This window comes from Cervus canadensis, chromosome 26 (assembly GCF_019320065.1).
Source record: "Cervus canadensis isolate Bull #8, Minnesota chromosome 26, ASM1932006v1, whole genome shotgun sequence".
In the NCBI taxonomy this organism is placed as follows: Eukaryota; Metazoa; Chordata; class Mammalia; order Artiodactyla; family Cervidae; genus Cervus; species Cervus canadensis.
Genome location: NC_057411.1, coordinates 51,339,250 through 51,363,773, shown reverse-complemented (window position 1 = coordinate 51,363,773; position 24,524 = coordinate 51,339,250). Strand labels below are relative to the sequence as shown.

General features: G+C 55.7%; 1 protein-coding gene across 5 annotated transcripts in view; it reads left to right on the top strand.

Moving 5' to 3' along the window:
- FAM193A (family with sequence similarity 193 member A) overlaps positions 1 to 24,524 on the top strand; it is a 148,275-nt gene that overhangs the window by 114,884 nt on the left and 8,867 nt on the right. For all 5 annotated transcript variants that reach the window (XM_043447685.1, XM_043447683.1, XM_043447681.1 and 2 more), the window contains 8 exons: positions 5 to 256; positions 9,399 to 9,597; positions 10,503 to 10,775; positions 12,045 to 12,324; positions 12,904 to 13,087; positions 14,133 to 14,363; positions 16,154 to 17,000; positions 23,676 to 23,757. In XM_043447685.1, the coding sequence (XP_043303620.1) occupies positions 5 to 256; positions 9,399 to 9,597; positions 10,503 to 10,775; positions 12,045 to 12,324; positions 12,904 to 13,087; positions 14,133 to 14,363; positions 16,154 to 17,000; positions 23,676 to 23,757 (2,348 nt within the window). The remainder of the gene's footprint in view (positions 1 to 4; positions 257 to 9,398; positions 9,598 to 10,502; positions 10,776 to 12,044; positions 12,325 to 12,903; positions 13,088 to 14,132; positions 14,364 to 16,153; positions 17,001 to 23,675; positions 23,758 to 24,524) is intronic.

Genomic DNA, 24,524 nt, shown 5'->3' with positions numbered 1-24,524 from the left:
TTAGGCAGAACAAGCTCCAAACACCTGTGAATGTCATGTTTGTAAACAAGAGGCGTCTGGGTTAACGCCGTCAGCAATGACCGCTGGCGCCCTGCCTCCCGGCCACCAGTTTCTGAGCCCTGAGAAGCCCGCGCACCCCGCTCTGCACCTGTACCCCCACATCCACGGACATGTGCCCTTGCACGCCGTCCCGCACCTGCCTCGCCCTCTCATCCACCCCACCTTGTACACAGCGCCCCCCTTCACACACAGTAAGGTGAGTGGGCAGGAAGGGCCGGGGCGCTCACACGTCGCTCAGACCTTCAGCAGAGCGTGTTTAAGCAGACAGACCCGTAAAGTGGCGGCCTGTGTGACCACGCTCACGGGAGGGTCTGCAGCGTTTCCTTTTACTGTGATATCTCCACCTCCTGGGGTTTGGAGCCTTTGCTCTTGTGAAAACAATCATGAGAGCCACGGTTCACTCCTTCGGAACTGACCACGTTGTGAAGAGGTTGTCCCGTGGCGCTGGTGTCATGGGTTGAGCTGGGGGCCACAGGGCCTCTGCCGGCCCAGAGGGCAGCTCAGTTCTCCAGCTTTTCGGGGCCTGGCGGTGGTGGGGAGGACAGCTTGGAAGCAGCACGAGCCCCCTGACACTGGCTGGGCTCCACGGGGTCTTACGCGGCTGTCCTCTGAGCATGACGCTGAGGACTGTCATGTAGAAAGGCACGGGCTTGAAGGAGGGACCCTGGGCACCGTGCGGCGGAGGCTCCTGTGCCGGCAGGTGAGCGAGGGGCCGGGGGCCGCCGGGCGGGCCTGGGAGGACAGAGGGTGACGGCCGGGAGGGGCGGCACACACTGCTCCTCATCAGTGAGCCTGAGGCCCGTGCTGAGCGCCTTAGACTTTGCAGTGAGCTGGTTAGGCTTGTTTCATTATTCCTACCTTAGATAACTTTGCCTTGCTAGCTACTTTGAACTTACTTTAATTGACTTGCATCATAACTTTTAATTTTTTATCAGTTATTCTGGCTAATGTTATTAGGTCTAATCAGTCAAAAATGGAACTCTCCCCAAACTATACTAATAGACAGTGATTCTCTGCTGCGAAGAAAGGGAGCATGAGGTGCGAGGGGGACTCCCTCAGACTGCACGCCACCCTCGCTGGGGTTTGCTGTCTGTCTGCTGGGGGCGGGCACCAGGTGGGATTGCTGGTTTATTATAGAGTGTCCTCAGCTTGTTATGTTCTGTGATAATAAGTGCTTGGTAACCACTCAAATTTATGCCTGAATTTTATTAGGTTGATTACTGCTTCTCCGATAACCCAGTTAGTAAAGAATCTGCCTGCAATGCGGGAGACCCCAGTTCGATTCCTGGGTCGGGAAGATCCCCTGGTGAGGGGATAGGCTACCCACCCCAGTATTCCTGGGCTTCCCTTGTGGCTCAGCTGGTAAAGAATCTGCCTGCAGTGTAGGAGACCTGTGTCCAATCCCTGGGTTGGGAAGATCCCCTGGAGAAGGGAAAGGCTACCCACTCCAGTATTTTGGCCCGGAGAATCCATGGTCTATAGTCCATGGGGTCACAAAGAGTCGGATATGACTGAGCGGCTTTCACTCTCACTCACTGCTCAGCTCAAACACATAATGACACTTTTGTTAGTCGGGTGATTTTAAGTAGCATATTCATGTATATATTCAAGGCCAGGATGTTTGTATGGTCCGCCCAATCCTTCACCCTTTTCCTCAGGTGAGCATATGAGTTTGGGAGCTGTTTGCTCCCTGTTCTTACCTAAATAGAGCTCCATTTCCTAGTCCTAGGGAACCACCTGGAGAAGAGGGTGTAGAATGTTCTCTCATGTGTTTGTGCTGGTGTAAACTATTCAAGAATTAGTTCCTAAAAATCTTCAAGTAAACTAGTGAAATTTATTATTCCTAGTCTAGTTAAAACTGATTTTTCCCCTGGGTTTTGGCCTTTTCTCAGGATGTTACCGGCAGTGTATAGAAGGATAAAGGGGAGGAAGCATCATCTATCTGTGTTGCAGTCTGTTACCACTGAACTGTAATCCAGTAGATAGATGAGAAAGATTCATGGGTCGAAAATGCAGAGGGGCAGCTATTAAGCTGTATTTTAATTACTCACTGTTAGTGTCAAGATCAGTCACTGATAGAATTAAAATACACTAGCTGGGTGCCATTTTTATTTGGAAAAATGAGATGCATTTGACAGAATACTTCACTTGTACCTGGTATAAGAACGTTTCTCCACATAGTCCTGCGCTGTCACCTAACCAGGCTTTGCAGAGTTGGCGTGTGTCATTCGAGCTAGTTTGGCTTAGGTGAGCGCTGTGGCCGCATCTGTACCTGAATGCACAGAGTGTCCCCAGCCCTGCAGGAGCTGCTGCAGAGGGGCTCAGCTGTAGTGGAAGGGCACGGTCATCCTCAGCTCCGTCAGAGCAGGCTTCTCAGCGAGATGACTCCCTCTCGCAGGCAGGGGGCAGCCCAAGTGTGGGCAGCCATGCCTGCTGAGGCTCTTCTGACCAGCTTCTGTTCCTGTGTCATCAGGGCTTTTAGGAATTTCTGCTCTGGTTAGTTGTTGCCTTTAAGACTATGTCACTCTAGTTGTAATTCTTTTAATTCATACTTTTGCCATTGTGGGTAAATAGTACCTAAAACCCTTGGAATGGTTACTGTTAAAATTTTATTTTCTTGAAATTAGAGAGACTTAAAGACTATTTCCATTTTCAGAAGTCTTCATTACCACTGATATGTTTATAATTTGTATGTTGAGTAATGTTACTTAAAAATTAAAAGTAGTTTGCAGAAGGTAAATACAGTGATGAAATACTGAAGAAAAAAATTAAAACTAAGTGACAGGGAATCTAGTTTCCAAATATTTGGGAGTCCTTTAGCTATCTTTCTGTTACTGATTTCTACTTCAATTCCTTTCTGGTCTGAGAGCGAACACTGTATTCCTAGTCTTTCAAGTTCGCTTTGTGGCCCAGGGTGTGGTCTGTCTTGGCAGATGCTCTGTGTTCCTTAAGACGGATGGTAATCTGCTGTTCTGTGTGCAGCAAGCAGCGGCCGGTTGGCAGGGCTGAGTCCAGGTGTGTCCTCACTGGCCCCCGCTGCCCCTGTGCCTTGCTGATGAGGACGGTGGAGGTCCGCAGCTCGCAGTGGATCTGCCCGCTCTCCTGCAGGCCTGGCAGGCTTCGCCTCACGTAGTTTGATGCTCTTCTGTTAGCTGCTTGTGTGTCTGGGATGCTCATGTGTCCTGGAGGGTCGGCCCTTTAACCACTAGGCAGTGGCCTGCTTTATCCCTGGTATCACCCCGCGCTCTGAGGTCTGGCCTGTCTGCAGGCGGCGGCGCCTCCGCCCTCGCCGAGTGCTACCTGGGGTAGCTTCCCTCTGCTGCTCACAGCAGGTGTCTTGTCGACAGGCATCCTTGGATCTTGGGGCTTTGGGGGCTGGAGGAAGCTTCTTGTTGTTTAGTATATTCTGATAATCTCTGTATTTTCATTGGTGTATTTATTCCATTCAGTTTGATTTTTTTATGTGTTTAGATGAATACCCATGTTTGTAACTATTTTCTGTTTGTTGCCAGAGGCTTCTTTTGCTGCAGTCTCTACTTTGATTTGAACATTTTCTGATTCGTTTTGTTTCCTCTTGGCGTATCAGTTACACTCTGTCCCCGTTCTAGCACTTGCATCAGAAGGTACTTTCTGACGAAGCTCGGGCCGTTCCAGCACCACCGCCCACTCTGCGTGCGCCTGAGCTGCTTGGCCCACCTCCTCCCTCATGTGCCCTGTGACGCTGCGGCCGTCATCTCCATTCATCCAGTGTTAATCCCCTGGGACGCTGTTACAGTTATTACTGCAAAGGGTTTCTTTTTTTAGATTAATTAACAGAAAAATAAGAGATTTTATTTTACTTGTGTTTATTCCTTTTCCATTGCTCTTTCTTTCTTTATGTAGATCCAAGTTTCTGACCTATATTGTGTTCCTTCTTCCTGAAGAAAATCTTTTAACATTTCTTGCAGGGCAGTTCTGCTGGCGATGCGTTCCCTCAGTGTTTGTCTGTCTGAGGAAGTCTTTATTTCTCCTTCACTTTTGAAGGATAATTTCGCTGGATACAGAATTCTGTATCCAGGTTGGTGGTTTTTCTCTATTTTCCTTTGAACACTTAAAACATGCTTAACCCCACTCTCTTCCTGCTTGCGCAGTTTAGGTGGGATGTCTTCTGTGACTGTGTCCCTTCCTCTGTAGGACAGGGTTTTCTTCCCCTCATCCCGCCCCCAGGCTGCTTACAGGATTCTGTCTTTGGTTTCCTACAGCTGGAATGTGATGAGCCCGGGTGGGGTCTCGGGGGGGGTCTTGCTGGTGCCCTCTGAGCCTCCTGGCCTGCTCTGGCGTCAGTTGTGAGTTGGGACTTCCTTGGCCATCACTCCTCCAGGTCTCCTTCCTGCCTGCTCTGCTCCTCCAGAGCATAACATCTTTTGAGAAGGCCCCAAATTCTTGGACATTCTGTTATTTTTTCTTTTGTTATTGTTGGTGCTGTTTTTTGGAGGATTTTGTTTGTTTGCATTCTTATTTCTCTTCATGTCTCAGTTTGGAAAGCTTCTCTTGCACTTGGAGGCTCACTGATTCCCATCTTGGCTGTGTTCAGTCTGCCGAGTCTTGGTTTTTCCCTCCGCGTTTTTTGTTTCTAGCATTTCTTTTTTATTCTTTATTACAGTCTCTCTGCTCACGTTACCAATTAGTTTTTGCATGCTGGCTGCATTTCCTGTCAGAACCCAGAGCACACGAGAAGTTCCAGGTTGCCTGTCTGCCTCATGGTTCTTCCTGTCCACCGCTCTGCTGTCTTCCAGAACCTCTGACCAGACCTCCTCATCCTGCTCTTCGTACCCGTGGTCCCTCCCAGCCTGATCCTCTTCTATTCTGGGAACTTCTTTTTGGATCACTCTTCCAGTTTGATGGTTCTCTAGTTGTGTCTAACCTACTCAAGTTTGAGTTTTTAATCCTACTTGTAATTCTTATTTCTAAGCTTTATTTTCAAATGTGTTAGAAACTTTTTATATTCTCTCGTTCCTCGATCACCTTTTCTTTCATTTTTCCTTTCTGTGAGCATTTCACACATAGTTACCCTATGTTTGGATGAAGCTGTGAGGCTCTAACCTTTTTTTTAATCGTGAGGTCATGTTTGCTCAGCAGACCCTGAATAGGGGTGCTTCCTCGAGAGGGGATTCCGCTTGCTGGCGTGAAGGTGCTGCTGGCACGCTGACCCCCGGACCCCCCAGCTCCCCTTGTCTCTGGACCTCCTCCCGTGGGGCGCTGGGGCCACCCCCTCATCTCTGTGCCATGGTGCACACGCCCCCAGGGTGGCCGTCCCTTCCTGCACCTCCACTGGGGCCTGTTTCTCTTGCCGTGATCTAACCAGCTCCTTGTGAACGGCTTCCCTTGCCTTCTCTGTAGCTCAGTACCTGGTTATAGAGGTGTCCGGTGCCGCTTACCTGGGAGGTGGAGCGGCATGGCCCCCTGACGGACAAAACCCAAGGAGAGTGGGGGGGACTCTGCACCTGAGAGAGAAGCGCCCACGGCGCCTGCTCCTCCTCCCCAAGGAGGGGCGCCTGCTGCTCGCCGCCACTGGCCCGGGCCGTGCTCGAGGCGCCCAGCTTTAAGTGCTGTGTCCTTCCCGTCTGGAAACCGTGTCAAGAAGCCGTTGCCCCCTCAGGACGGGGCCGGAGCGCAGGTGGAGCGCTGTCTCGGGCTCTCCGCAGGGGCACGGGGTGATCTGGGAAGGGTCGGTGAGCTCAGTGCACTGAGGGAGCTGGTGACGTGCCTCGCACACGGCTGTGGGCGTGCACACCCCTCACCCCTCACTGGGCTACGTGTGTGCACCCTGTGGACGTGGCTCGCAGAGTTACACGTGGAACAAGTGTGAGTTCAGTTGGAGTTGGAGGAAGGGAAAGGCCGTGTGGGGAAGAGGGACATACACTGATTGCCATTTGCAGGTCGTGGCGTGACTTGTGACCTGTGTTCATTTCAGAGTTCAGTCCTTCTGAGCTGAGAAATAGCAAAAGGAAGGCAGTGCCTTTGCCTCCTCCCCCTGCCAGGAGCACTGAGGAGCCTTTGCGGAGAAGCCCAGTGAGGAGCGCCTCGCACCGCCGCTCTCTGGGTGCTCGCCGGCCCTTCTGTTCGGGCGCTGGGTGTTGGTGGCAGGTGCCGCCCGTGTGGGGCTCCGTCCACTGCTCCCCGGGCTCTGTGCTCCGGGCAGGACAGGCTGGGTCTCACGACTGCTGCGTAAATTCAGAAGTGTGCTTGGCTGAAGTCATCAATTAGTGTGTCTGGACTTACAGTTAGAGCAGAATTGTGCTTTCCTGTGAATCAGTTTTGTCTCAAAGTAAAGAACATGTCAGAACTTCTATGAATTGAAGCCATATGGATTTGTATAAAGATTGAAATCAGTGTTGTAATAGCGTTATCCACATGTGCTTAAATCATCACTGTTTTTATGGAAGTATGGCCCCCAAATGGTCTAGGTGACAGTTGCCTCTTCTTTTCCTGAAGGAAGCCCTTAGCTCTGGAGGTTGGCAGGCCTCTTGTGCAGACGCCTTCCCTCAGGTGCAGCTTGTTTGTTGCAGACCCCTGCTCCCCTTGGTGTCCACCCTGGACCTCCTGTTTTGCACGGGTGGTCTTCTGAACCAGACAGACAGTGTCACTAGCTCACGTCTCCAGTGTAACAGCGCCGTGGCCACAGGCCTTACTCCACTCAGCATTTGCTGAGCGCCAGGTGGTGCCAGGTGAAGGAAAACAGGACTCCCAGCCCTTGCTTTCAGAGGTCTCGTCGTCTAAAGAGAAGACAAAACCCTGATCAAATGTCAAAACTCGGAACGCTGTGACGTACTTGGATAGAAATTGTAGATGCAGTGTAGACAGATGGCCCTGAGGGGAGACCCCGCCCCGGAGCCTGTGGGTGGGCCTGCAGAGAGGTGACACAGGGCAGAGCGCGGATGGCTGAGCAGAAACCGGAGAGACGTGGGTGGTGTGGTCCAGCCGTCAGCCAGACGCTCTCGGGGAGAAGTCGGCAGCGCTCGCTGTCCCCGGGCTCTCGAGGGGCTCGCGAGCGCGCAGTGTGTTTCTGCGTCTTGAGCCGGCCGGCCTGACTGCAGGGACTCCCACCTGCTGGCGGGCTCTGCCACGTCCCGAGGCCTTCAGGACTGAGACTTCCCATTTGATCGTGACTCGTCGTCCGTCCCTGCTCAGTGGAGCAGCTCACAGCTGTCCCTTCTCCATGGAGACTGACGCCTGTTGAGAGTCTCCTTGTCCTTGCCCTTTGCCCCTGAGACGTCCACGGCAGGTCAGCTGGTCAGGCTCCTGCTGCGGTGCTGGGTGTCCAGTCTGCCGTTTCCTCCCGCTGTCAAGTCCCGAGTCTGCTCCAGCCTCACCCTCCACCTTCATCTGCCTGAGCCCGTTGAGGGTCGGTGGTGTGCTAAGCTGCTCAGCTGTCCGAGCAGAAGGACCCCACCCCCACCCCTGGCCCTGTGGGAGGGCAGCAGCACCTTGGGCTGGGGGTGGGGTTGCTGGCTTGTGTCTAGGAAGACCCCCCCTTAGCGCTCAGGAAATGCTTCCTTTGGGCCAGGCGACAATACTCGATGTGTACTGTCTGGTTTAATTCTTACCACGTCCCCTGTAGGTAGGTGTTTCCAAACTACAGATGAGAAAACTAAAGCACAAAAACACTGAGTAATTTGCCTGCGGTCACACAGCTAGCAGAGGGTGAGCCAGCCCGTGAACCCCTTAGACCGTGCAGCCCAGAGGCTGGGACAGGTCGGGACTTCGGTCCAGCTCCGTCCCTGCCGCGGTGTCTCTGGGAGCGGGGCCACAGACCCTCCCCTCTTCCCTACCCCGCCAGCGCTCCACATCCCCGTCCGTACTAACCGCTCCCCATGTCATTCTTGTCCCCGGCTCCTCCCCCAGAGTGCCGCAGACCCACTTCTGCACTCAGCTGACCAGACCATCTCACCCTGCTGCCTAGAACCTTCTGCACCCCCCAGCCCCCCAGGATAGAAGGCACACGGGCATGTCTCCGTGGACCCCCCAGCCCACTGGGTTGACTCCCTTGTGTCTGGACGCCAGCCGGCCCTGTGCTCTGGCTCATCCCTTCCCCCCTCTGCCCCGTCCAGCCCCTGGGGTTCTGCTCCTGGGGGTCCTCCCCAGCCCCCACCCCAACCCCCCCGGGGCTGAGCGTGCTCACTGCTCACGTCTGTGTCCCCGGGGGTATTCCCGTGCACACCTGGGGTGGGGGATGGCGTGTGCTGGTGTCAGCGAGTTGCGGGCGCGGCAGGGCCAGGCTCCAGGTGTAACCCCCCGGACACTGCTGTAACTCGAGGCGAGGGCGATGCCCCACCAGTAGGTTGGACATGAGTCTTGATTCCGACAGTGGTGAGCGCTGACAGGGAGAATCCTGGGCTCATGGACTCGCTGGGGCGGGCCACCGCAGCCTGGGCGTGGGGGGGGTGAGGGGGCAGTGGCGGCCTCTCCAGGGCGCAGCAGCTCGGCTGTGGCGGGAGGATCAGCCAGGCCAGCAGGGTTGTGAGCTGCAGTTCGGACATCCTTAGGAGGTGGACGCCGTGAACCGCGCTGTGGGCCGGGCAGTAGCCTGAAGTCTGGGGGCAGAGGGAAGACTGTGTGTCCAGAGGCTGGTGAGCAGGACAGGGCCGGCCACACCACGCTCGGGCCTTGGTTCTACGTCAGGGGGTGGGGAGCCACTGGCCCAGCCTGAGCACAGAGTGACATACTCACTCTCACGTCCCATGGGCCCGCTCCGGCCGCGCCGAGGGAGGGGTGTCGGGCAGGGGCGCGGCTGCAGGCAGAGGGGGCAGGACGCCCAGGCGTGCAGGGGGCAGCTGACGGCCAGTCACCGCAGAAACGTTTGGGCAGGGCTCTCCTTCCACACCCTGAGAGGGCGGGCTCAGCTCAGTGTCGAGCCCGTCTGTCCTCACACTTGTGCCCGTGGCCCAGGTGTGAGGGAGCGGGGCAGAGCTGACCCCCTTATCAGTGGCTCCACAGGGACTTCTGACCGGCGATTTTTAAACGCCAGGTGAGAGTGAGCCATCGGAGCAGATCTCGTGCAGACGGGCTCGTTTAAAATGCGCCTCGGGCGCAGCACGGGCAGTCCCCCGGCGGTCTGAGCATGTGCGGTCAGCCCCCTGAGCGCCAGCTGCTTTTCGAGTCTGCGTCCCGTGCCACTGCCCCGTCACGTGCGGCCCCGCGTGTGATCATGTGCGCGTTCTGTGAGGTGTGTTCCCGCATGCCTGTTCACGGCAGGCGTGCCCCCCAGGTTTCAATAATGACTTGTGTGTCTGTAGTTTAAATCCTTAGGTAAACAGAATATTAATTTTGATATGTGATTAGAACATTTTTTTTTGTAGGCTTTACCACCAGCACCTGTTCAGAATCACACAAATAAACATCAGGTATTCAGTGCATCTCTTCAAGACCATATTTACCCGAGCTGTTTTGGGAGCACTCCAGAGTGGACTAGTTCTAAGTTTATAAGTCTTTGGGGATCAGAAGTGATGAATGATAAGAACTGGAACCCTGGCGCTTTCTTGCCAGATACAATTTCTGGTAAGGAACTCGTTAAACCTTTGTTGGAGTTTACAGAGACCCGAGCTGAGTGGATGCCACCTGTTGCCGCAGCTCCCTAGCAGGTCCCAGGCCGCTCCTTCCCCTTGCTTCCGCCGAGGGCGGCAGACCCCGCCCTGTCAGGCTGCTGGTCACTGGTCGAGTCGCGCTGTACCAACAGAGCCGCGCAGGCCCCGGGCTTGGTGGCCGGGAGCCCGCGGCCTCAGACGCTGGGTCTCCCTGCCCCCAGGCTGCAGAGCGTTGGCTTTGGTTCCTGAGCAGTGCTGACCCCCAGACCTCGGCCCAGGCAGCGGGGTGCTGTGGCTTGAACGCTGTGACTCCGTTCCTTCCTCTCCTCCTGCTCTGCCCCTACATGGGCCCTGTCCCCGCTAACAAGCACCTTCCCACGGCCACCTCCGCTGCTGAGGCACCGGCGCCTTCCTGGCGGGACAGGGCGCGCGGATGAGGGCTGCCCGTCTGCCTTAGCGCTGTCGTCCGTGTGCGGACGGCCCTGGGGGCCCCACCCCAAGCCCTGCATGTGCTCAAACAGCAAGCTAGACTTGACGTCTGGTCTGTGCTTGAAGAGGGTTTCTAGCTGTGTGACCTTGGGCAAGTTACTTAGCCTCTCTGGCCTCAGTTTCTTTGTCTTAGGTTGGGAATAATAGCGCTAAGCTCAGAAAGTAGCTTTAAGACATTGAGTAACTTTTGGAAAGCACCTGGCACAGGAATTGGCACACAGTCGGTGCTCAGCCAGCTTTTCTCAGACACAGGCTAGCTGACTGGCATCAGCGCCGTGGGCTCCTAACCCTCGCAGCCCCAGTGTTTGTGGTTTAGGCAGTAGCTGCTCTTTAGGTGTGAGCTAATCCTGTGTCTTTTGGAAGCCTTAATTTTCCCATTCTTCTCTGAAGGGAGTGACATATTAGGGCCAACACTCTCAGAAGCAAGACCTGAAGCTCTTCCGCCACCATCTAGCAGTGAAACGGCTGCAGTTTCTGATAGTAAAGAGAAAAAGAGTGCTGCAAAAAAGAAATGTTTGTACAATTTCCAAGACGCTTTCATGGAAGCAAACAAAGTGGTGATGGCCACGTCGTCGGCCACGTCGTCTGTGTCCTGCACGGCCACCACGGTGCAGTCGAGCAGCAGCCAGTTCCGCGTGTCGTCCAAGAGGCCGCCTTCCCTAGGTAAGGCCCACCTGCTGGCCGGGGCCCTGCTGCCCAGGGGCCCCGGGGCTGGGGCTTGCTCAGCGCCTCGGTGACTCCCTCCCCCTCGGCGTGCCCAGAGGCGTCAGTGGAACGGACAGCTACAGGTGCCCAGGGGCGTGTCCTCTGGGCTGTCACACCGACCCCCGGGGCTCTGCCACCCTGTGTCCCACCTTGCCTCTCTTCACATCATGTTCTGTGAGGGGAAGAGGGCATTGCTTTCAGAACACAGAGAGGGATCTGCTGTCACCTTAAAGCAGGAGCCTCGTGCGGAGTGAGCCGACAGGGTGCCAGCCTGCCCGAGGTGTAGCCCGGCCGCCGTGCGGGCCCCTCGCGCGGAGGTGCTGTCGCCGCTGCTCTGATCTGAGCCCAGGGCAGAGGGCGCTCGAAGGTGACGTCAGAGGCGCACAGGAGCAGGACCACAGAGGCCTCGTGAGCCAGTTAGGGCTGCGTGAGCATCGAGAGGAGGAAAGGCGTGGCTGGCAGCACCCAGCCAACATTGAGGGTCCTTCGGGGTCCTCAGGAGAGGGAGCTGGGGGTGGGGGGCTCTTCGGGTCACACCTCACTGCTGCCTCGGATGCACGGCCCATAGTGCAGAGGCCGCTCTGCACCCAGGTAGGCAGCGTCACGGGTTTCAGACGTGGGGTCTCTGTTCGGAGACCGCAGCAGGCCCGCCGTTTGGGTGCAGGGCCCACGGGTTGGCCCCAACGGCTCCTGAGCGCAGACCGAGGTAGCTGGGCCGCCGGGAGCAGGCGCCTTAGGTGCTCCAGTGGGGTCAGTGGGAGGATCCCATGCCACTGTCACAGGACTCGTGCCCCCAGCATTTCTCTCGGGAGAGGTCAATGTTGTGTCAGGAAGAGAGAGTTTAAAAGACACTGGGCTGGGGGAAAAGCCACCAGAGGCTGTGGGCGAGGCCAACAGTCTGGGTGGGCCGTGCCTGAGACGATCCCCCCCGGGGCACTGTGTCTGCAGCCGGGCTGGCGTGCCCGCTTCACAGCACAGACGCGTATTCTCAGGAGCCCAGGCCATGCGCCCAGGGGCAAGCAACTGCCGCCCCCACCTTAAGCCACCAGGTAAGTGTGTGGGGGGGAGAAAGTAAATGTAGCAAAACAGTGACGAATCTCAAATGCAGGTGAAGGGCAAGTTTTCTATGGAGTTGAACATTTTTGGACCAAAAGTTGGTTTTCCAAAAAAAAAAAGCTGGAAGTTAGAGACAGGCCGCAGGCAGTGACTCCAGCATCTCTGACGCAGGTGACGTCTTTCACGGCATCAACAAGGAAGATCACCGGCACGGGGTGCCGGCCGCCCCGAGGAGCAGCCCCACGGGCCTGGCCCCTCTGCCTGCCCTCGCCCCCGCCGCCCTCTCGCCAGCCTCCACGCCTCACCTGGCCAACATCGCAGCCGTGTCCTTCCCCAAGACAGCCGCCTCCCCCGGCTTCGTGGAGTCGCTCAAGAGCTTCTGTCCTGCTCCCGTGGCCCCCCCGCCCCCCACCACCGATGGCTCTGTCAGCGCACCCCCCAGCGTCTGCAGGTGAGCCTGGCCTGGTGGGGAGGCTGGGGCGCGGTGCTCCCTGACCCCCCAGGACGCAAGAGCAAGCGCCTTGGGTGTTTTGGAGTGGTATTTGGTACATGTTAGGCTTCCCAGGTGGAACTAGTGGTAACGAACCTGTCTGCCAATGCAGGAGACCTGGGTTTGATCTGTGTGTCAGGAAGGTCCCCTGGAGGAGGACATGGCAACCCACTCCAGTATTCTGGCCTGGAGAATCCCATGGACAGAGGAGCGTGGTGGGCTGCAGTCCATGGGGTTGGGAAGAGTCAGACACGACCAAGTGACTTAGCACGCATGCAGGAGCAGAGAACTGTACAGGATGCTTGATAGGTTTTAATGAAAGACAGTTTTCGTTCCCTTTGAACTTGCCGCCACTCCCTACGCATACCTCCAGGATGAAGCGGGGTGAGGGGAAGGGACGTGTGTGGCCCTGATGAGCCCCTCTAGGTGTGACCCCTCATGCTGTGCCGCCTGCGTGAGCCCCTGGCCGGGCAGGTCCACACCTTGCCCGCGCCCCTGCGGGGCAGGCTGCTTGCTGACAGGCCCTGCGCGGTTTTGCAGCGACCCTGACTGCGAAGGGCATCGCTGCGAGAACGGCGTGTACGACCCACAGCAGGACGACGGGGACGAGAGCGCGGACGAGGACAGCTGCTCCGAGCACAGCTCCAGCACCTCCACCTCCACCAACCAGAAGGAGGGCAAGTACTGCGACTGCTGCTACTGCGAGTTCTTCGGGCACGGCGGGGTGAGTGCCGCTGCTCTGCCCGGCCGCCTCGGGAGGGCCCCGCAGGGGGGAGCGCTGCTGAGCGATGGGTGCTTGCAAACCGCACGTTTCAGTGAGAATGGTAAAATACACAACTGCTCTGCAAGAATAATACCCCAGGCTGAATTCAGGGTATGGTTATATCGTGTGTAAAGCTTTATTTGCAGCATAGTTATTAATAAAATCAGGATACTGTCTAATAAAATAGCAGTTCCACTTCTAGGTTGTACTTGTCCTACAGAAATAATGAAAAAGACTTGCCCAGAGTTAGTTGTTTTTGCATTTGATTGTGGTGTTTAGAATAGTAGCTGAAGTCAGACCTGCTGACGCCCAGGCGTGGGCGCTGTTGAGTGTGTGCACATGGACGGCAGCCCCGCGGGGCCGTGTGTCACACACGTGCTGGGCTCGACGGCATGGCCCAGCGGGGCAGTCCACGCTGTGCGGTGTCCCGGGACAGCCGCTCTGCCCTCGGGAGCAGGTGTCAGCCGCGCTGCCTGGGCGGGCCGTGGAGGAGCAGAGGGCAGGAGGTGTCTGCTGTCTTCTCCACTTCTGTCTGCGTTTCCTGAATACATGCACTTGGCTTTAGTAGCCGGTGAGAAGCCTTCTCACCCCTGGAAAGGGAACCTGCGAGCGGGTGCGGAGAGAGACAGTAAACCTGTTTATTGCCGTGAAAAGATAGTGAAGCTCCATTGTATTAAACATGGATCAGGTAGTATGGATAATTGTTTATTTTTTAGTTTGAAAATAACCATTTGTGTGCATAGTTGTATGTCCTCTGCCAGATTTTCTCTGCCAGATTTTCCCTGAATGTATGGAGCTCGACAGGTCAATGCCAGGATACTACCTTTGGGTAATGGGTGATGAAAGGCTTCTCTTCTTCTTGCCATTTGTTTCTTTTATTTGTTTTTCCTGACATACAGGGGGTACTTGAGTAATAAGAAAAAATTCTATTTAAATGCTGTGGTCTGAAATCTGTCATATTCGCAGTCATTAAAACTTGAGTTACTCATGTTTTCATTTGTTGTAGCCTCCAGCCGCACCCACAAGTAGAAATTATGCAGAAATGAGGGAAAAGCTCCGTTTACGGCTGACCAAGAGGAAGGAAGAGCAGCCCAAGAAGGCGGACCAGCTCTCGGAACGGGAGAGTGTGGTCGACCATCGCAGGGTGGAGGACTTGCTGCAGTTCATAAACAGCTCGGAGACCAAGCCCGTGAGCAGTACGCGGGCCGCCAAGCGCGCGCGGCACAAGCAGAGGAAGGTAATCGGGGCCGTGGCCCCCACGTTGCTCCCAGAGCCCCAGTGGCTTCGGCCAGCCCGAACGGGACCCACGCGTCCCTTCCAAGCCGTGGCGCTCAGACCAGCCCCCGGGTCCTTGTGCTGCCCTCTGTCTGCCCTCTGTCTGTTGAAGGCGCGTCTTCCCCAGGAAAGTCGAGGCAGGAGCCCTCGGTTGCCGAGGGCAGGGGGCGCTGTGGGCTTGTGGAGCCAGCAGGTAAGGCATCACTTTGTTCCGAGCCGGCACTCCAGGGCTGTGCATGAAAGCAGCGGCCCGCCCTCTGGTTGCCCCACCTGCCCGTTCTCTCGAGGACCCTCCCGGGTGCCCGGCTCCCCGAGCACCTCAGCAGGCAGGCGGGCTTTGCTCGCGGGGGGCTCATCAGGCCGCAGACCGACCGTGGGGTGATGAGGGGGCCTGCCCACCCCAGCTGGGCCGCTTGTGCGGTGCTGCCCCCACTGTCGCTCATGGCGACTCTGGGGTGGTCGTGGTTGTGGGGTGTGGGTTCGCTGCTGGCGGCGTACCTCCTGGTCCTGAGACGGGTCTGGGTTGACCCCCGGTCTGAAGAGGGGCTTGGAGGGACCAGCCTGTTCCCGCCACACGCCTGGTGTGGGGAACGTGTGCTCCACCCGGTGGCGCTGCAGCGTGGGGTCCCAGGGGTCCACTTCCCACTGGGTTCCCCGAAGCCTCGGCTCGGGCAGGTGCTTTCTGGACTGTCCCCCCGCCCCTGTCCTCTGTCCTCTGTCCCTGCGGCCGCCTGACTCCAGCTGTGGCTGCAGGCCCTCCAGGCTCGGCACAGGCCGCCCCGGCGCCCACTCACCTCTGTGCTCTCCGCCCAGCACCTTGCTTTTCGGGGTGACCGGGGTCAGGCGCACTGTGGCTGCTGCGTTGCGGGGGGTGCGCGGGTGCCCGGGGGGCCACTTGGGGGCGCTGTCGGTGCCGCCTCCAGAACGCCGCCTCCCTGACAGAGGGAGCAAGGGTTTTGAACGAACTTTACTTGAGATTTTTTGAAAATCTGTGACTGAATTTTCAGCCTAATTTTGTATTTAAGCTTTGTGGAAAGACAGGTTGTCTATCAGCATTGCCTTCTGAAATACTCTGAGGCATGCTGAAGTTTGGAGGGACCTCTGCATTTTCCCAGCACAGGCCTCGCTGGAGCCCGTGATGGAAAAGCTGTTCTCTGTTCTCTTACTGGGTGTTTGTTTGCTAGACAGGGGTCTTTTCCACTTACGCTCTTGGAATGTGTGTCACTGATAACATACAGTCTTCACCGGAGATGAAAATTAACTTCCTGCCAGTTGGACAGCAGAAATAAACATTGTCTGTCTGTCACGTCATGTTGAATATTTTAGAAAGTCCTTAGCCCTATCACGCTAGTGAGCACAAGTTGGAAATCTTACCTGCTAGGGTGGGAAAAAGGAATTTCAAGTTCCTTAGCACACATTTTCTTGTGTGTCCTTGTGACCCCGTGAGTGCGTCAGCAGGGGCTTCGCTGGGTGGGCTTGGCAGCACCTGCGAGGCGTCCTCCGCCCCCTCCCGGACGCCGGGCCCGTGGGGCAGGAGCACACAGCCGCTCTGACCTCGGCCTCTGCTCCCCACCCCCAACCCCCCGGCAGCTCAGGCTGTGGGGGGCTTGTTCACCGTCACCCTTGCATTGACATGGGTTGCTCTGAGGCTTTGGCCTGTTCCAGCCCCTTTCAGAGTTACCGTCTTACCTGCGGCTCACTTTCTCAGGCGCCCCGCTTCTCTGTCTCACGTTGCCTTTCCTTCCGTCGCAGCTGGAGGAGAAGGCACGGCTGGAGGCCGAGGCGCGGGCCCGGGGCCACCTGCACCTGCGCGAGGAGCCGCGGCGGCGGGCCGAGGACGCGCGGCTGACGGAGGGGCTGCAGCGGCTGCAGGAGCTCCAGACGCTGCGGGCCGTGAAGAAGAAGAAAAAGGACCGGCCCGGGAAGGACTGCCCCAAGTTGGACATGCTTGCCGGCAGCTTCCAGACGGCCGCAGAGTCGGCGCCCGGCACCGAGACCATCCACAACGGCTTGCTGGAGCCGACCGAAGACCCCGAGACCTCATCCCCCTGCCCCTCCAGACATGCGGACCACGCGGGCCCGGGACCGGAGGCCGACCCCTCCAGACACGCGGACCCTGCTGAGCCCATGGATGCCAGGGAAGCCAAGCGGCTCCTGCCCAAGGGGGTCAGCGGGGAGCAGCAGGAGCCTCTGTCCTTCCTGCTGGACATGGTGCATCACCACAAAGCGGGCGCCGGCCCTCAGAAGCCGCGGCCGGGCAGCAAGGCCTCCGGCGAGCCCACCCGGAAGCCCGCGGAGCCCCCCCGGGCCCCAGAGGGCCTGGCCCGGCCGCGGCCGCAGCCTGAGCCCAAGGCCAGGGTGCTGGACCTCCCGCCCCTGGGGGACGCCCGGAGGGAGGAGAGGAGGGCCAACAGCAACAACAACAACAGAAAGCCGAGCCACGCCCGCGAGGAGAAGCCGGGCCCGGGCCCTGCCGAGCCCCCTGCGCCCGGCGAGCCCCTGCAGAGTGGCAAGCCGGCGCCCGCCGAGTCCCCGCAGCCCAAGGGCCGGAGCAGGAAGAGCAAGAAGAAGAAAGGGGAGCGCGCCAGCAGCTCCATCGGTGAGTGCAGGGGCCTCTCCCCCAGCACAGGGCCATGTGGGCACCGTTGCCACGTCTGGTTGTTGTGAGGTAGCCTCCGGACCCCCCGACCGCGGGAAGAGCTCAAGGACCCCGCGCACACCCCAGTCAGCGGTCACACTGGCTCCGTCCTCCTGGCCTCCGGACTGTGTTTCTGAACCAGAGCAGAGTTGTTTTGCCCTTTGCCCTTTAGATGCTTCTGTGTGTGTTTCCTCCAGAGAGGGCGCTCTCTCCAGACCACGGGACAGTTAGAGGCAAGGGATCGACGCCGCCCAGGCTGTTCTCTGCCTTGGAGACCGGAGCCTCGTTCCTGTTTCTCTGTCCTGTAATGTCCTTTATGGGAAAAGCTCGTTTCTCCTGACGCGGGGCCCTCCCCGGGGCCCCCTGTCAGTTCCTCCCTTTCTCACAACCTGGTGTTTCTAAAGAGTGCGGCCCATCCACATTCAGAATGAATGCCTTTTTAGAACCATTTCACTTGGGTGCCGTTTCCTCACAGGCAGGCTCAGCTTGTGCATTGTTGGCAGCGGCTCTGTATCCGCGGGCACCGCGTGGTCAGAATCACACCCTGCCCGCCTGGTGGTGACCCTGGTGCTCCCGGGCTGCTGGGTGGGGAGTGTCTCCTCCATGAGGATCATGCCTCCCGGCCTTTGCTCAGGCCAGTGTCTCGGGGGCAGACAAGCCCCGTGTGTTGCATCCGACGCTTGCCCGCTAGTTTGAGCATCTGTGGCCAGCAGCCCTCGCTCACCAGACAGGTCGTTCCGGTGCTGTTTCCAGACAGCGCTGTTTCTGTCTTCCTTCTGCATTTCTCACGCGGTGTCTTGCAGGAGGGGCCGTTCTTCTCCCCCGGGTGTGTTCTTCCCTTTCTTCGTGTTTCTGTGGGCACTGTGGCAGGAGTCCTCGCCCGGTGCTATTGGTGGTATCCCTTTACCTGCACTGTCTATGTCGATGCCCCAGATTCAGCCCGGGGGCCCCTGGCGGAGGACCCCGTACGCCCTGCTCAATCAGACGTGCGGCTCGGCGTCCTCTCTTCCCGCTCTGAGACCTGCCCCGGGGGCTGCGGGGGTGTTGCTGGCAGGACTGAGGCGGGAGCGTGTGCGCGCGCAGACACCTCAGTGCCGCGGCCGCCCGCACTGGCACTGCACCCCCTGCCGCCCCCTCCCCGTGGGCACAGGGCGTTCCCCTGCTCTGGGCCTGGGGGTCCATGCGGGGTGGGCTCAGAGCTGCCGCGCGGTCAGCGGGCCCAGGTGGGGTGGCGCCTCTGAGGAGCGCCGGCTCGGGGCGCCATCCAGGCGCGGCGGGGCGCGTGCCCACCCTCTCGGGAGCGTCCTGTCGTCAGGCTCCAGACCCGGCCCGTCTGGTAGGGGCTGTCACATGCCTTTTCTCTGACTGCAGCGAGTCCTGTTTCTAAGGGCTGTTTCTACATCTTTTCGTGAATTTCCCACTCGTGTCTTTTCTCATCTTGCAGCTGGGTGTGTGGTCCCTCCCGTCCCTGTGTGAGAGGCCTGTGTGAGTGGGGTGTCCGTCTGTGGCCGCGCTGCCTGCTGCAGGCGCTGCTCAGGGCTCTCGTGGATGCTGGCTCTCGCCGTGTGTGCTGTGCTCTGGCCTTGCCCAGGCTTCCCCGGGCACCTCCGCGGTCAGCTCACTGCTCTCTTGTGGTCTCGGGACTTGGAACAGTTACTCTGAGGTGGCGGAGGAGTGCCCCGTGTTGCTGGTGGTAGATGGTTTCGCTTTTGTCGCTGATCTCCCAGATACGTGTATTTGGGGTTTATTCTCTTGTGTCATGGGAGGCATGAATCCAGCTTCATCCTCAGGTGGATGCGCCGACACCAGCTCCTGCAAAGCTCCTCTCCAGGGGCCCAGGGCGCTGCGGTGGGCTGTGCGGGGCCGTGTCCTTGGGCCTGTCTGGGACTCCTCCTCTTCCCCCGGCTGTCTGCCCAGCCTGGGTGCGCCGGGTGAGCTGCTGCAGCGGCTCCTCTCCCCTCAGAGTCTTTTTCAGTGTTTTCTTGGCTGTTCTTTCGGGTTTCTATTCCCATAGGAACTTCAGTGTAAATGTGCCTAACTCCCTTAAAAAAGAAAAAACCTTGTTGGTGTCTCTATTGGCACTGTGTTAAATTTATAAATTAATTTAGGGAGAATTGATTTGTATGATGTTTGTCCTTACCAAGAACAGGGGGAGTTTTTCCATGTGTTTAAATCCACTTTATCTCTTTTTGGAATGTTTTAAGTTTTCTCTAATTGGTTTTTCACATTTCTTGTTAAGCTTCTTCCTGAGTATTTAATCTTCCTTGCTTTTAACCTTAATGCGATGTCTTCTGCCATCGTACATTCTGACTTTGGACAGTCCGGTGCAGCAGCCAGGCATGTGTCACCCCTGAGCACTGAAATGGTCACAGTGCAAGTTGAGGGGATTGTGAGGGTAAAAACATACACCATTAAAACCTAATATGAAAAAAAAAGTAGAATACCTCAATATAATTTTCTACACTGGTTACATACTGAAATGATCTCTCGGCTGTGTTTAGCTAAATATATATTCCTAAAGCTAGTTTTCCTTGTTTCTCTTTACTTGTTAACGTGGCCCCTGGAAGCCCTCGCGTGGTGTCCGTGGCCCGTGCTGTTCCTGGTGGACGCTGCTCCCCAGCCTGGTCTCTGCGTTTATGTACGAAAACCGCCGCTTTCTGCGCCTTAGCTTTCCACCTTCCACCCTAGTGAGTTCCTTCAGTCTTGTTGAGTCTCTCGGGTTTTCTGTTGTCTGTTTGCAAATAGAGAAAGCTTTACTCTACTTTTCCAGTTCTTAAGCCTCATTTTCTCTTACTTAATTGCATCATTCGTAAACTTAATGAAAACATCTGATGTTTCTATATTAAGATTTTGGCTTTAAGGTTCATGTATTTTATCACGTTAAGAAAATATCCAATAAGTCCTACTTTTTAAAAATACTTCATCAAGAGTGAGCTGATTTTTGTCAGGTTTTCTAGCATCTGTGTAGATTAAACATTTTTCTTCTTAGACCTGTTGCACTTCATGATGATTAGGAAGGTTTTGTTTTTCATGTTCAGTATTCTTGAGAAATTCGCCCTCCACTGGGACTGTTCAGGATTTAATGATTTGATAGGAATCTCCCGTGCGGCACCCCCGGGCTTGGCGCCTTTTTTGTGGAGTAGTTTCCTGAGAACATTCTCTCTGTCCTCTATGGTAATTGGTTTGTTAAGGTATTTCTGTCTTTTATGAGGTTAATTTTTGTAAACTATGTTTCAGTGGTAAATGATTGGTTTAGCTAGTCTTCCAGCTTAGTTACAGAGACGTCTGCAGAGCACATGCCTTTCTGTTGGTTTTGTTTTTAGCTGTGCTGGGTCTGTGCTGTGGCATGCGGGCTGAGTTTCCCCAAGGCACGTGGGATGTTAGTTCCCCGACCAGGACTTGGACCTGCATCCACTGCATTGGAAGGTGGGTTCTTCACCAGTGGACCACCATGGACGTCCCCAAAGCACCTTCTTAAAAACTTTCTCTCAGTGGTGGTTTTCCTCTCATCATTTCCTCTTTTGCACGTTTGTGCGTCCTTTCTCCCTATTCTTTTTGACTCTATTAAATTTAATAGTTTATCTGTATAATGTGTTTTTTTTTTTAAAAAGGCTCTTGATTTAGTAATTAGGTACATTTTTATTCTTTGCTCTGCTGCATTAGTTTCCATTTTTATCTACCCCCCCCCCCCCCGTGCTTTTTTTTGTTACACTTCATTGTTCTTTACAACTTTTTTACCTGGTAAGTGAGTTCATTTCTTTTCATTCTTTCAATTTTGTTGATCAAAGTAACATTTTGAATTTTTCTCTGAAAATCTTTTCTCTGAACTTTCCCTTTAAGTATATCTCATAATATCTGATAATGTTTCCACTTGGTTTCTTTTTTAGAAATTCAGTAATTTCCATGTAGTTTTTTCCCCCCCTTTCACCCAGTACTTTAATAGGTAGCTTTTAGATTTCCAGATGGGAAAACCTCTCATAGTAATAATTTCTAGGTTTTGAACTCTGTGATTTGAGAGTGTTGTTTATAATTATTTCTACTTTTAATTACTGGTAATTTTAAATTACTGGTATTATGTTTGTGACTAGTTTTTGCAATTGTTTTGTGTGCATTTGAGATAAAAGTATATTTTCTCTGTTTTCATGGTATAAAACTATATGTAAGTACATGTTTATATCCATGATATATTTTTGAATTATGTTTATTTTTGAGTCTTCCATACTTTCCTTGGCTTTTGTCCTCTTAACCCATATTCTGTTATTTATTACTGAGGTTTTTATTTTTCGTGTAGTTTTGTTTTACAAAGGTGGTTTCTGTGTTACTTGGTACACATTCCTAATGATTTCTTACTGAATTGTGGCTTTTATTATGAAAGCTCTCCTTTTTGCTGTGCTTCTTGCTCTCGGCCTGACTTCTGTTTGCCTGGTGGGCACCTTTGTCATGCTTCGTTTCTGGCCTTTCTGAGCCGCGTGGTTTTAGGTCCTTCCCTTGTACACAGCTTAGACAGCCGAGTCTGCTGTGTGAGCCGTGTTGACAGTCTTACCTGTCGCAGGTGAGTCTGCCCCTTTCCGTGACATCACTGTGATGATTAGACCTGTTTCCTGTTTGTGTTCTCCTTCCAGGTGACGTGTTCGCTTTGCTGCTTTTTCCCCTAAATGTCGCTGTTTCGGAACACCTGTGGCCCTGTGCCCCCGCCCCCGCCCCTCCAGGCCCCCTCCCTGCTCCTGGTGGGGCCCTGGTCCTGTTCACTGCTGGGGGGCAGCCGCACGCTGAGCCCCTTCTCTCCGCTCCCGACTTTGCTGTCCTTCTTGTGCCATTTTTCAGCGGCTCTGTTGTCAGAGCGCTTGGTGCTTGTAGGTCTGCACGTGAGTGCGTGCAGCGGGTGCCCGCCTCCTGCAGAGATCCTGGGCACATGTCCTCCCATCGGGGCCGGGGTGAGTGCCCCGCGATCCGGAGAAGCAAGCAGTTTCTGTGGTCTGCACAGTGAGCAGCCAGTCAGGCCTGGAGTGAGTCCTCAGTCAGCTTTCTCTCCACTCTGGTTAATACAGCTTATTTGTGCAAAAAATGTCTCTCTAATACTGAATCTGGCTATAGTTCCATCCTATTTTTTTCCTTATGCCATGATTTTTGACCCTGGTTATCAGTTCTAATCAGAAAAGAGTATCAGAAATCACTTTATAGTGGCAGCATCCCCAGCAGACGTGCCTCCTGTTGTGTTTGCTTTTGTGGTTGAAGCTGCTCTTCTTCTAGAACTATCATATTTATGGAACGGCTTGCAGTTGGGCCTTCCGAGACGTTGTTTTCGTGACTCGTGTAAACCCTCCTGGCTCACTGCGTCTCTCCTGGCGTGTCAGTGTCCGCCGAGCAGGTGGGCCCGGCAGTGCTGCTGGGAGGTGTGCACGGGAGGCCTGAAGAGCGGGCGCAGCTCTGGGAGGGGCGCGGTGTGCAGGTCGGGGGGGGGGGCGGGGGGCGGGGCACGAGGCAGCCGCGACGGCGCACAGGCTTCCCTGGCTGTCGACGGGGAGCGTGCCCAGCCTGCTGACCGGGGGCCGCGAGCGTGAGGAGCGCGAGTGGAGGAGTGGGGCGGCCCGGCGGGGGCGGGGTGGGTGGTGCTGCTGGTGTCCAGCTGTGGCAGAAGCCTGGGGGGACGGGGCTTCCGGGAAGGACCCGGGCAGTGAGCTCTGGGCCGGGGGCTGTGGTCCTGCCGGTCCTGGGGGCAGCGTTGCTGTGGCGGGTGGGTGTGACGGCCCCCGTCTGCCGCTGGGACCCTTCAGAGCCGTGGGCAGCTGCTGTGCAGCTAAGCCGCGGCTCCGCTACTGTAACTCCGTTGCGGCGTATATTCTGTCACACTCCTGTGCAAATGCCCAGTGAGAGGAGGAAAGAGTCTCTATGGAAGGTGCCAAAAAGTTGTCCCTTGCCAAGGTGGGGACAGGATGGAGAGTGGCCTTTAACAGAGCAGCAGCGGTGGTCTGCACGCTCCTGGGTGGAGCCTGGGGGTGCGCGGGCACCACTGCCCCCCACCCCACCCCCCGCAGTGCGCAGGTCTGCACTCCAGGCACCTGAGCTCACAGGAAGCACACCGCGTCCTGCAGGCCCCGGCCGGGGGGCAAAGCAGAGGAGAGAGTTACAGCCCCCAGAGGTGCCCAGGCTGCCTGCTGTAACCTGTCTCCAAAGAGGGCCCCTCACCTGCAGACTGAAAGACAGCCTTGCTCTTCGGTCGGGACAGCCTCAAGGCCGATGATAAAGTCTCTGGAGGGTGCTTGAATGAACCGAAGGCCCGGGAGAGCCGGGTTCCTCCAGAGGCCGGGTCCAGGGCGCAGATGTGCCGCATGTCTGCTGGCAGCCCTGCCCCTGCCCCTCCAGCGGGGACCCGGGACGGGAAGCGGGGGCCTCTCCAGGGCTCTCCCCCTGCGCCGCCGCTGCAGGGCCTTCAGTCCACAGGAGTCGGCTCATCCCACTGTGCCGTGTTCCCAGGCGCCCGAGCGATAGCCGCCCACCTCTGGCCCTTTGCAAAATCTCATCCTGGAAAAGGTGGCTGGTTTGTGAAGTGGTTGAAGTAAAACCAAATTGCTTTGTTCTGTTCTGGTAAGATGGCCTGCTATTTAGTTGACTTACCTTTTTTCTTTCACTTTGCAGATGATGTTTTTCTGCCTAAAGATATCGACCTAGACAGTGTGGATATGGATGAGACTGAGAGGGAAGTGGAATATTTCAAAAGGTAAATGTTAGGCCTGGTGTCTGAAGAAACAGTGGTTCCGTGGTGCTGTGCATGCCCCTCCCAGAGCACTGCCAGTAGTCTCGGGCAGAAGTCGTGTCAGCGGGCCCCGCAGCCTGGCCACTCTGCCGTGTCCTAGCTTGTGAGGCCTTCTGTGCAGGTCCCACCCACGCCCCGTGCCCGCGCACTAGCCGCCTTGCCCTCACAGTCACTGCTGCCTTCCCCGAGTGTGTGAGGCTGGGTTTGTGGCATCACGCTGCCTCTCACGGTCCTCGCCTGCAGCGTCCCCGGGGACCGTGGGCCATGACTGTTCTCACAGCTCTTCCCACTGACCTGTATCTGTGCTGGTGTTGGAACAGGGATAGCGCCTGCTCTTAAGGTGAAAAGTAACATTTTGGATAATTTATTCCATTTTCCTGATATTCAGACATGTTTAATAATGTTTGTCATAATTTCAGTAATATTTTGTCTATTATGTGAGTTACAGCAAGAATTTTTTTCTTTAAAGTGCTTTGTTCTTTACTTAGCAGTTCTATAATTCTTTGTTTCAGAAAAAACACATACACATACACTCAAAAAAGCAGTTTCCAATGTCATTAACTCATATTTGAGATATAAAATTCTGAATGTTTCTGGAAGTTATATATGTTTATTATATAATGTGCGTGTGTGTGTGTGTTTTAAATCTTAGAAGATGCTAAAGCATTTGCTAAAGTTAAGCATTCATAATAAAAACTCTTTACTAGGATAGAAGGGCATATCCTTAACAT